General features: G+C 39.2%; 1 protein-coding gene across 1 annotated transcript; it reads right to left on the reverse strand.

Moving 5' to 3' along the window:
- Positions 1–260: 260 nt before the first annotated feature.
- LOC115685101 (transcription repressor OFP1-like) lies at positions 261–1,689 on the reverse strand. Its single transcript, XM_030610108.2, has one exon. It carries the CDS (start codon positions 1,643–1,645, stop codon positions 539–541), a length of 1,107 nt encoding a protein of 368 aa, XP_030465968.1. The 5' UTR covers positions 1,646–1,689; the 3' UTR covers positions 261–538.
- Between the last annotated feature and the right edge of the window lie 10,615 nt (positions 1,690–12,304).

Raw genomic sequence — 12,304 nt, forward strand, 5'->3', positions numbered from 1 at the left:
ATGTACAGAGCCATTGAAAAATCCCGGATCACTTTACTATGAAATTTCCATGTTCTTTATATATACTGTACTTATCAGTTTAAGTTTTTGAATTAGAACTTTCTAATATAATATCATAGCTAAAGGTATGCGTCCACTCCGTTTGTTGAATTCCACGTATCGTGTAAGAGGGGATGTTGAAATATCTCCCATCGCTTGGCTATGAGTTCATATTGTCTTTGCGTACATGCTTCATTTATTGATAAAGCTTTCAATTGGACTTTCTAACACCTAATGGCAAAAGGTACTTCTCCTTCCTGCATCCGGCATAATCGTATTTGAAGTTATTAGTCACTTCATAAAGTGAACTTACAGAGATTATTAGATATTTAGGCAAGTATGTCACGTATACCATCCAACAGATATACACCGAATTGAGCTCGTCATGGTAGAAATCGATTTCCAGAATCAGTCTTCAGAATGCAAATTTGCAAGATTTCGTACTTAAGGAACCTTGTAATAAGCCTTATATCAAAAGTCAAAGTTAAATCTAACCAACCTAATAATTTATCAGTTCCTTCAAACCGGACATATCACTCAGATCGAACCAAATTTGCTTGAACACATCGACAATGACGTGATGATACTCATCTGAATTCAGCGAGAGATAGCAAGTGAGAAGCTCTTCCAAGTCCTTGGAAGCCTTGATGTTGTTCTCCACGATCATCTCCACCATCGACTCTCTGAAATCTCTCGCCGGGTCCGATGACGACTTCACTACCGCGAAGCTGTTTCCGAACCGTGTCGGATTGAGCGCTGCTGCCGGCGAGCTCCTCCGAGTGTGGCTCTCGAGCTTTATCTTCGCTAGTAGTCTCGGCGACTTGGTCTTCAGCTTTACTCCCGGAGAATGAGAATAATTCGCCGAAGATCGTCTTCTTGGACCGGTCTTGTGCTGTTCTTTCGCTGAGATATTGCTCTCTTCTTGCTTCGCTGAGCTGTTTCTGTGCATGAACTTGGGCTTCGTCACGATGGGAGGAAGCTGAAGCTGCGAAAACGAGTCCTGCTTTGAGTGCGGCTTTTTGGGTTCCTTGTCGAAAGAATGGTGATCCACGCGGATGATGGTGTCACTGCCGAAGATAGAGTTGACTCCATTGCTGCAGGTGGAGGAAGAAGAGGAGGAGGAACACGAAGTCGTCTTGCCGAGCGGCGGCGACTCGGCGACGAGAAGGCGGTCCAGACGGAACTCTTGGGTAGTAGGGAGAGGCTGAGGCAGAACCGCCGCCGGGAAGACATCGGAGGTGACGTCATCATGAGCTGGGTTGGCATGAGCAAAGGAACAATGGACTGGTTTTGGGTCTTGTTTGGATGGTATATCCCTTGGTGGGTCATGAGGAAAGTGAGAATGGGGCTGTGAGTGGTCTTGGAAGTTTTGATCTGGATGGAGATCTCTGGTGAAGTAGTAAGACTTTCTTGGAAGAGAGTGGCGGTCGTCGTGGTTGATGGTGGCGGCGGCGGCGGCGGTGGTGGTGGGTGGTTGCTTTTTCTTGGGTTTGGAGGGAGGGTTCTTGTGGTGGTGGTGGCGGCTTCTTGCTCTCTCCATGTCTCTCAGCTTGTGAAACCAGGCATTGGGTATCATCTCTGATAGCCTGAATTTGTAGATGCCCATCTCTCTCTCTCTCTCTCTCTCTCTCTATAGACAAAGGGAAGCAAATCTCTAGGGAGAGTTTGGGGACTAGAGGGGGGTGGCCTAGCAGATATATTGACCGTTGAGAGAGAAAGTTGTGTGTCTATGTAGAGTGGGGAGGAAGAATCTTTGCAAAGACTTTATGGTACCAAATTGCCCATCATATTTACTAAAATTGGTGTACTTTAGTGGATAAAGAAATGGGTGTGAATTGGACGCACCATATGGGATTGTTTCCACACACAATGAAAGTTCAAGTCACCCACCAAAATTGTGCTCTTATTCGATTTATAAAATCAGGGAGAATTGCATGCGTGTTGTGGATTAATTTATCTATGATGAACTTCCTCTCTTAAAAGAAAAGAAAGACGTAAACGATGGGTGAAGACTCAAGATCTTAATGGATAGTAAATTAAGTGAGGTCATATATGCCTAATGGTTGTTTGATGCTCAAGTTTCACATCCCATGGGAGAGACCTTGCAAAATGAGTCCTGAGTGATGTACACCTTCAAATGATCATCGTGTGAATGATCATCTAATTACTCTTTTTGAAGGTTTGATCCACGTGAATGTATTGAGCTCATATATAACGATCTAGCACATTATGATTGGAGCATGACCTTCTCTGGGAAATGCAGGGTTTGGAGGTGGACTACGCTCAAGTCAATTTGATAAGAGCATGGAGTGATTGCTGAGCAAGAGGGTTTGAATAAGGTATGGCTTGGAAAGCTCATATGAATGAGAAGGGGCACGAATTGTTGAGTCACGCATCAAATTGGGAAGTATCGATGGGCGGTATGGGCCTATTATGATGAGGATATCAGCGGTTTAAGTGGGAGATTATGATGCTCCAAGTTCCGTATCAATTGAGAGGGATCTTACAAAGTGATTCATAAGTAAACCTTTCCCAAATGGTCACTACTCTAAGTAGTCACCAGAGTATTCCTTTTGGAGGCTTGGCATTTGTAATGGGCCGGATTGTTATAATTTTCCTTTAAACGACCGACATAATTTGATCATTAAAATAAATGACTAGTTTAGGAGCAAGACTTAAAGGTTCTTGCCTTTGGTCAATTGATGCAACAGAAACGGCTCATAAAACCAATTTATAAAACTACTAAGTTGGCAAACACTAGTCGCAATTGGCAAACATGCAAACTTCGCAATAACAGATTAAATTCTCTAAATTCATTAAACTATTCAACAAAAAGAAGGTAAGCTAAGTTACTATGAAAACATAGCCAGTATATAGACTGCAAATCCTAACTAATCTAAGGAACATTAGGATTCAACAAGGAAACTGAATTTAGAAAAAATAACCTCCACTCTACTAAATTCACTTGCTACTTGAATTAAGTAGAAGCACCTAAGATATCAAGATAAAATTTTGAACCCTAAAAAACAATCCTAAAGATGAGGGAAATAATCGAATTAGAATCTTGAAAATTATCACGTCCCGCGTCATTCTCTCCCAGCAGGAAAAACTCAACTCCGGCAAGTTGTCTCTGCTTCATCGCCGTCCTTCTGCTCGACAAGAATCGACCAACGCGGAGGGGGAGAGAGAAAGAGGAGCTACATTTGCGTCCAGTTCATTATTTTTTTAGGGCAAATTTCTCAAAATCTAGGGGCATTTTGGTCTTTTCCTATAACTGCAATGGTGTAGTTACCTCTAAATCAAGCATGAAAATTTGCAAGAACACCACTATATTAGGCACGGAGGGTATGGTTATGGATCCAGGGTGTAATTGGGCTTTCCTGGTCAATCACCTAACCTAAGCAAAAACCTTCCTTGCTTTATACACTTCCCTTAGATTTTCTTTTTGGAAGTTGGTATTGTACCCACCATTATTACTTCATCAACAAGCCCAACTTCCATCAGTCGGTCACTGTTACCATTAGATGAACCCCAAATCGAATAATGGACATTGCAAAGATTCATCTTTCCAACAAACCAAACCAAACCAATCACATTTGAATAGATATCTACTGCTACAGTTCTACAGTAACTCTCTACCAAACACCATACGTGATGAAGATCACAGCTACTACCTTGGATACGGTAATTTCGCATCGATGGCATCCCGTGTCTCATCATCACCGAAGCAACCATCTTCCTCGATTTTGCCGACGTAAAAGTTTCCCGATTTCGGATTCGAAATCTAAAAAGACATGATTGATGCTCTGATGATTTGCGTTATGACACATGATATCACCGACAAGAGTTTCATATCGAAAACGGGTTTTGGATTCCTACATGGACAAGACAAAGGTCATCAAGGGGGACCAAGAGAGCAAAACGACATGAACCTGAAGGAGAATTTTACGAGTAAAAGCTATAGCTCTTTCAGGCACAGAATCATATGCAGCAAGCAGCTGATATCGGCTCTCCATCTACTCTGCCAAATTGATCATATAAGTATATGTATATATGTTTTCATATAGTTTAAACATTTTAGAATATGCAAGATGAGGGCGCACCCGTTCACATGAACGAAACAGAAACTAGTTGGCTTCATCATGTGTGCTAAGGTACATGTTGATTTGGTCACGTAAGGACAATAGCTGAATTTCTGAGCTCCGTTATGGGCATGGCAGCGCGACGACGATGACGTTGTGGGCGGGTGTTGAATAAATTCTCTAGGTATTTCATACGCGACGGTTATGGCCCTCATGTTCATTAAGTCTTGTGACAGTGGCATTATTCAGAATGTCATCTACCCGCGATGAGTTGCTGGATTTACTCGTAACTTCCCAACAAGTTCAATGCGAGAAATTCGAGTGCGTTTCCTCTCTCTAAATTCGAGTTTCATCATCAGACACACTTAGAGAGAGTGAAAGATTGCTCAAAGCGCATCAGTAACATTGATGCACACTCGAATCAATCATCACCCGCAATCAAAACACGTGTCAATACCAAATCAGCAACTTGTTCAGTATATTTCTCCCGCCGAATTTCTCCACATTGAATCTGAATGTAGCACGTACCACGAGTGATACCAATTTGCAAAGAAATTCACTTAAGAACTCACATGGAACTTATGGCGGTTAACAACATTATTATAGACAAAACGTAACTCAGATATGTGTACGAAGCAAGTTGGAATCCCTGATCCTTCAGATAAAACGAAGACTCCATGAAATCTCAACAGGGGTAGAGATCTAGACATCCTCCAACAGGCTATTTCTCATGCCTGTTCACCTGATTGTGTGTGTGTGTGTGTGTGTATATATATATCTGATTCTTGTTTCACCTTCCGATGCAAGTCCCGCTACATTTCTAACAAACTATTTTCATTCTTGTTTCGTTTCAAAGCAAGAAGAATGCCAATCGATACGACTGTAGACGCTTTGCGCAAGCGTGGATTCGATGGGTGTTCCCTTGAATAATTTGGACGGAACAGAGAAATGGAAAGATACTTCAGAAACATTACATTCATCAGTCAGGTAATTCAAGAGCAGGTACAAGTCGAAGAACTATCACTTGCGCTCGTCGCGCATCCACCCCTATTCCGATAGTGAAGTAGCTTTCATGCCAATGAAACCACCCCCAAAAACACAAAAAAAACACTCGATTTTCGGGGCATTCGGAAGCCGAAATCAAAATCGAATGCGGTCCGTCAAAAGAGAATCATTGAGTCCTGACAATCTTTTGTGTGTGTACCCACGTAAACGAAAGGCCCAGCAAGTATGAACGTGGTGAATCTCTGAGGAACCTGCAGAGGACTGGGGACCAAATGAATTTTCTGTCCTGCCCTGAGAAGTTTTTGTACTCTATCCTATGATGATGTATCGATTGGATAGATTTCTTCTCGTTCTTGGCATTTTGGGACAATGTCCTTTGAAACTGTGGCATCGGACTTGTGTCCGGTTTTCCCCAGATTGAAATGGGCATATGAATCCAAGATTTTACGAACCCAACACGTGCAACCATATGATTTTTGGATTTCACTAAGAGAAATGTACCCAATTGGAGTGAGAGGAGAACTTTTACCAGCACATGTGCAACTATATTATTTTTGTACATGTGCAGCTTAACGAACTGCCATCGATGTCTTTAACCAAAAAAAAAAAAAAACTGCCATCAATGTTATGCGTACGTAGTTGATTCTTGATTCGACATATTTCAGTTTTCAAAACGTGACCCGAAGAACATGTCTATATTGCTTGCACGTTAGAAATTCAAGGCCCTGTACCACTACCTACAAAAACGCTAACGCAAGCGAAATTTCAGTTATGAGTTTTGACTCGCGTCTATCCAGTCCGTAAGGTTACAGTAGGGATATCTCACAGGCGGGCATGTATGTGTTTTGAGCAAGTAGCTAACGGTGCGCACTCGATGGACTGACCAAGAAAATTTCATGAGTTTAACGGAGCATATCACTGTCTTGAAATGCACATACTGAAAAACTAGGTTTTAACATCATAACGAATGAATACAAGAACTTATACAGAATGAATTCGGATGAGGCAGATGATGACATTGGCCCAGCCTGCGGATGGGTTACGAGAAACATGACGTCCAGATGAGACTGGAATAGCTACAATGGAGCTGGCCTTAACCAAATCGAGAAGTTGACATGTCGTGATAAAATGGGTGAGGAGGACACGACATTCCTAATGTCTGTACTGAAGATGGTCTACGATCGATGACTTTTCAGCCCGGCCAACGAAATGAAGCTGCTGTAATTAGATGAGCACCAAAAAAACATTAGGTTCACTTCGCGTTCACTTCCGAAAATGAGCACTATACTGTTCTATACGCTCTCTCTTCTTCTTTTTCCAAATTATTCTTAGAAAAAGAAAGATACATTTTCACCCTCCTCAAGGGTGTCTCGTCACTTTTCAAGTTGCCATCTGCAATTTTTTTTTTTGGGGGTCGAATCTGCAATTATTTGAAGACATATTGATTTTGATAGAAACAGGAACATGGTCATGTGCAGCATTATCCGCAAAAGCATGTGACATCACAATCGAATATGAAGTAAACATTTCTACCTATAATTTTTCGTTTCTTGTGTTCACTTAGTGTTAAAGCATACATATATAAAGATAGAGAAACCCCGATCCTCATCAGAGAAAAAGGAACCCTCCGCCGACACCCACAAGGGGTTTGAAAACTGTAATAGCCTGAGCATCAGGGCTCGAAATCCTTATGCCGGCTGACAATTAGAGAAGAAAAGAGAGGCAAGGAGGCAGAGTCACCTCCGCTAAGCCACCAGTAGACCTCTTCAACCCTCATTGGAGGTAGAGAGAGAGATGCCGACCTCCCTTTAACATCGATAAAGGTTCAGATACCCTAATATAGAGAAAGATTCCATGTTGTGACTTCCTTGATAATGCTCGCCTCGGACTTATTTGGATCAAATGAAAAGTATATGGACCATATAACCTTTGAACCCGACTAATGTCTGTACTAAGATGGTTCACGATGGATGATGTCTTTTCAGTTCGGCCAAAAAAGGAAATTTCTATTCTATACCGTTTCTCTTTTTCTTTTTTTCCAAACCATTTTCTAGAAGGAAAGTACATTTGTGACCTCTCGAGGGGTCTCATCACTTTTTCAAGTTGCCATCTGCAATCAATACATTTACCCAAATAAACATCAATATAATAAAGAATCAGATTGAATAGAACATACATTTGCAAGCTTGTTGCGTCATTCATGAATTGATTTGTAATTGAATCTTTAAAAAAATCTGATGTCGTGACTTCACTGACATTGACAATGCTAGCCTTGACCTTATTTGAATTAAATGGAAAGTATTTTGGATCCTATAAATTCTGAACCCACTAACAACATAGTAATGACGTCCTATCCGGATTGGCAAAATCTGACATCGAGAACAATCCAAGGAAGGAAAAGTGATTTTTTCTTACGAAATACAGAAATTGTTTTTGAAAGGAACGAAATTACGTGGATAAGATTTCGATTTTCAATTAAAAGCATAGAATGCCATTTTTCACGTTGAATAGAAAAAGCAAATGGAATAGGGAGATCCCTCCTCTTAAATGACCAGAACTCTTCTTCTCTTACCCTAAAGAGAGTTATAGAAATATATTCACAAACATGAACTCCTAACAATGCTAGGCTTTATGGAAAATTTAGGCCTTTCAAAGGCTTCTAAATGGCCCAAGAACAATTTAAAGTCAAGGCCCATTTGTTATACGAAGCATTGATGGCCCATTATCTGACATTTCACTCGAGTCCAATTAGGTCATTAGATGGTTTGTGTCCCTACTAAGAAGTTGAGAATTCGAAAGGAGAGCGGAAGAAGAAAACTAAGGCTCAGTTTGTTTCGGGAAAAATGAATAATTTGAATAACATTTTACTAAAAATGATTACTTGTATCGTTTTTAAAAACAAATGAATGAAAAATATTTTCTTCGTCTTGATAATGAAAACATTTTCCATTAATTTATTATTTCATGTGATACAAGCAATTATTTTAAGGAAATTTTTTTTTCAAATTATTCATTTTTCGTGAAACAAATCGAAGGTAATGGCAAGTTTAATAGAAGTGAAAAATAAGTACTAAAAATTTAAATAATTGAATATTAAGTGTTGAAGTCTAGTATTGAAAGTGATTATAAGAGATTGTCTGATAAAAGACGAAAAAATTTTTTAAAAAAAATCTATTAATTTCCTACGAAATGTAGAATAATGAGCATTATCGAAAGATTTCGACATTGTAATTGGTAAGATTTTGATTTCAATTGAGCATTTTGTCACTTAATCATTGAATTAACCCTTCTTTACTTACCCTATTAAGTGATTTTTTGATTTGAGACGATCAATCAAGTCGTGTGCAATTTGAGGCTATCGAGCATACTTAACGTGGTTATCAATGGCACCTTAGGTTTTGATCGTAGACGTGAAAGCCACGATACCTTTTTAAATGTCAACTTCACATGTCATAATTTCTTCTTTAAATAGTGGAAGAATGTTGGAGGACGGTCTCAAATTGGATCGGATGGAATTATGAGAGCGGATGTTTGATTGGGCCACAAAAGTCAGAGGTAAAGTGATCATAACGCGGAATCTCCGCCATTGATTCGATTTACAAGTGATCCAACGGTTATCGATCAGTCAATTACATCCCTAGGCCTTTATAGATGCTTTCCATTTTCCCTCCTCTGGTGTACAAACCGTTGTGTAGAACTAGAACTTGGAATTCTTGTCCAAATTGGATATCGGATTGCTGGGTTTAGCACCAAAGTTGGAATTGTGATCAACAATAGAGACATTACTATTTTGTATAAGGAAATTATTATAGGGAAATTCAAAGTCGAGTCAGATAAATCACATGCTATAAACATGGTCAAACACGTAGGTACATACTCGCACTCGTATATTGAGCTTATCGATGAATGTAGGTCATTGCGAAGGGTTTATGGGACACGAGAGGTATGCATATCTTTGGCGACAAAAGCCATTGAGTCGATTCCTTGGCTAAAATTGAAAGTAACTAACGATGATGAAAAATCTTCTCTCTACCTTCATTTCCGTACCATCGTTTTGGGTAATTAAGCGTTATTTATGGAACAAAGAGGAACTAAGTTTCTACGCTCTATCCCTCAATCTCTCTTTCCATCCTTGGTTCTAGAACTCGAATCAACTATACATCCACGCATCGACGTCGACACAACCTCTTATTAACGGTCGACGACATTTCATTTGCAACTATGGTCTTACATAGGGGTGTGCAACCGTACCAATTCTGCCCTAGAACTGGATCGGACCGCTCGAAAAACGAGTCTAAGAATCGGTTCTCAATTCTAGATTGGCCCAGTTCCAGATTCCGAGGGAAGACCCACCCGGGAGCCGAACGGGTTTTGGAACCGGTTAAGGAAAAAAAACCCTAATTTCTCTGTTTCTCACCTCAGCCTCTTCTCTGTTTCTCATACTCCTTCCCTCTTCGCTCACATTGGCACCGTCATCCTCTCTTCAAGATATAGGATGCGTTTGGTTTAGCATTCCCAAGGGGTTTTTGGGGAATGCAAATACCTTTAATTTAAAGCCCCTTGGGGAAATGCAAATTGCGTTTGGTAAAAAATCCTTTGTGAAGCTACTTTAGCCCAAGTAGTGTTTGGCAAATCTTAGTTTGCAAAAGGCTTTGGGATTTTTTTTTATTAAAAAGAAAAAGGTTTACCCTTCATTGGAGCTAGCGATAGGCTATGGCCACCGACGAGCTAGATCTGGCGCCGGCGGCCGTCGCCCAAGGTCGGGCTACCGAAGGTAGGGCAACCCCCCTAGAGGCCGCCTAGGGTCGCGCGACCTCAAGCCTCCGTCGATGTATTTAATAGTTTTCTTAGATGTTTTTCCTTCCGTAGGCAGATTTTTTCCTTAAATATATATATGTATGCGTGTCGTGATTTCTTTTGTTTGTAGTTTTGTTCTGGAGAAATAAAACATAAATTCGTTAATAAAACCTATAAATCCGGAAAAATTGGAAAAATGATTAGCCAAATTGGAATCCCTTTTCCATTGCAGCAAGCAAGGTCCAATTTAAAATTCTGACCAAAAAAAAGAGGTCCAATTTAAAAGACCAGAAATTCATTGGTTCTTCGATCGTGTGCTTCATGACATACAAAGCTATGATCTTCTTTGTTTAATGTAGAGAATAGTGCGCTTAAATTGTGGTCTGTACTCAAGTCTAACCTCGAGTTATGCTCCCACTTGATAAAAAAACATACAGTGAAATTATGACCATGTTTATAATTGAAAAAAAAAATTCAAATAGGTTCGTGAGTTATTCGATTCAAATGTTTTAACTCAAGCTCGGCTCTTACGTAATGGAGTTATTCGAGTTCGAGAAAAACCAACCAAGTTCTAATAATCTACCGATGGCTCACTCACGATAATCATGAAACTCACCTCAGTAATGAGAAATCAAACTGTTGTCGTGTGTGTAATCCATATATCCTTTGACTATGGAGTTACTTGTCCGAAATAAATTGTTGTGATTTCGGCCCGTAAATGCAGTTAATCATGGTCTAAAAGTGAAAAAAAAAAAAAAAACCTTTTAGTCTCAACGTTTACAAAATTCAAGCTAATCCAATGCATGGACCAACCCGGACTGATAAATCTCTCTCTTTCTGAGTAATTGCGGCAATTAGGCAAAATCGACTCTGAACCCCAGAATTAAAACGAGTCGCTTAGATATTGGTTGGGATTTAAGACGATTGCACATCGTCACCGGTGAGGACCACTGTTATTCATATCCTCACCGGAAAGGGAGAGGCAGGGTGGTCCATGCAATGGCGAAGCGTTCCGGATTTGAGACCAACCACCTAACCAAAACAAACAAATCATGCTCTCATGTGATGACATTGTCACTGTCAAAAGTCCTTAACGTGACAATTAGAGCTCGTTATGTTGTCGCTTGGCCTCTTGTCCCCCTTGCAATGTGAAAGCCGCCCGGCCATTTCCCTAGGAATTGACAAAGGAAATGATGTCTAATGTGAAAGATATAATTGCCACAAAACTTTGAGGAGAGTACCATCTTGAAGATGGCAAAGCCAAAGTAAGTTTAGTAGTCACTAGACAAGTCAAACGAGTAGGTTAGGTTGGATGTGGGTCAAGTAAAATATGATCCGACACAAATTGACACATTCAACCCGTCTTGACCCATTTCTAAAAAGTACAAATTTGATGACCCATACCTGACCCGATCCAAATATATTTTTAGCAAAATTTTTCCTTAAATTGTTGCCTTTGAAAAATTGACAACTTTATGAACCGGCTCATTGAGTTAGTGAGGAAGCTTGGGGATTCGTTATGGATGGAGGCGTGAAGATAGTGGCGAAAGCCCAACCTAGGCCATCCATAAATTATGACAAGTGTTCCGGCCTTGGTTTGATGCTAATATGGCCTTTTCTTAGTTTTATGGTTCACTTGAGTATCAAACTATCATTTTCCATTTATCATGTCAACAATTTTGTTTAGTAATTTCTAATTATACTTTTCAACTATTAGCTCTTTAAGATTTTATTCACGAGATCCAAAAGTATTTGCGGTGTAGATATAATTGCCACTCAAGTATGTTAGTCAGTCACGTGTTTGAATTCAATGTCACCAGCACTAGGCAATCTTTTTAAAAGAACAAACACCTCCATAATCTTTATCTAAATTAATTAATGTTACGATAATTAAATTTTAAATCGCATATTCATTTTATCTTTTAAAACTGTTAGTAATTGACTTATAAACTTTTACAAGATACTATTCAAAAACGCATATATATATATATATATATATATATATATATATATATATATATTGTTTGTAAAAGAGAAGAATAGTATGAGTAAAGCAATAGAGCGATAAAGATGAAATCAGTTGCATGGTACTTCAAATTACTCATATGTATAGAATCAATCTGCATGATATAACACTCATGAAAAATGAATGATTTAGAAAATATATCTATAAAAATGATTGCTTATATCATTTACAAAAAAATGAATAAACGAAAAATATTTTTATCATCCACGAAAATGTTTATACATAAATTGTTATCGGTAATAAAAACATTTTATATTGACTAATTATTTCAAGCGATAGTTTTTAGGAAAACATTTTTCAAATTATTCATTTTCACGAAACAAACACAACCTTAATGTACATTTTCTTTTTTGCG

Source organism: Syzygium oleosum, unplaced genomic scaffold (genome assembly GCF_021117445.2).
Source record: "Syzygium oleosum isolate NSW1041296 unplaced genomic scaffold, Sole_v2.1 Sole_v2.12, whole genome shotgun sequence".
Lineage (NCBI taxonomy): Eukaryota > Viridiplantae > Streptophyta > Magnoliopsida > Myrtales > Myrtaceae > Syzygium > Syzygium oleosum.

Coding starts and splice junctions, on each gene's coding strand:
- LOC115685101 (XM_030610108.2), bottom strand. CDS start 1,645: ATGGGCATCTACAAATTCAGGCTATCAGAGATGATACCCAATGCCTGG.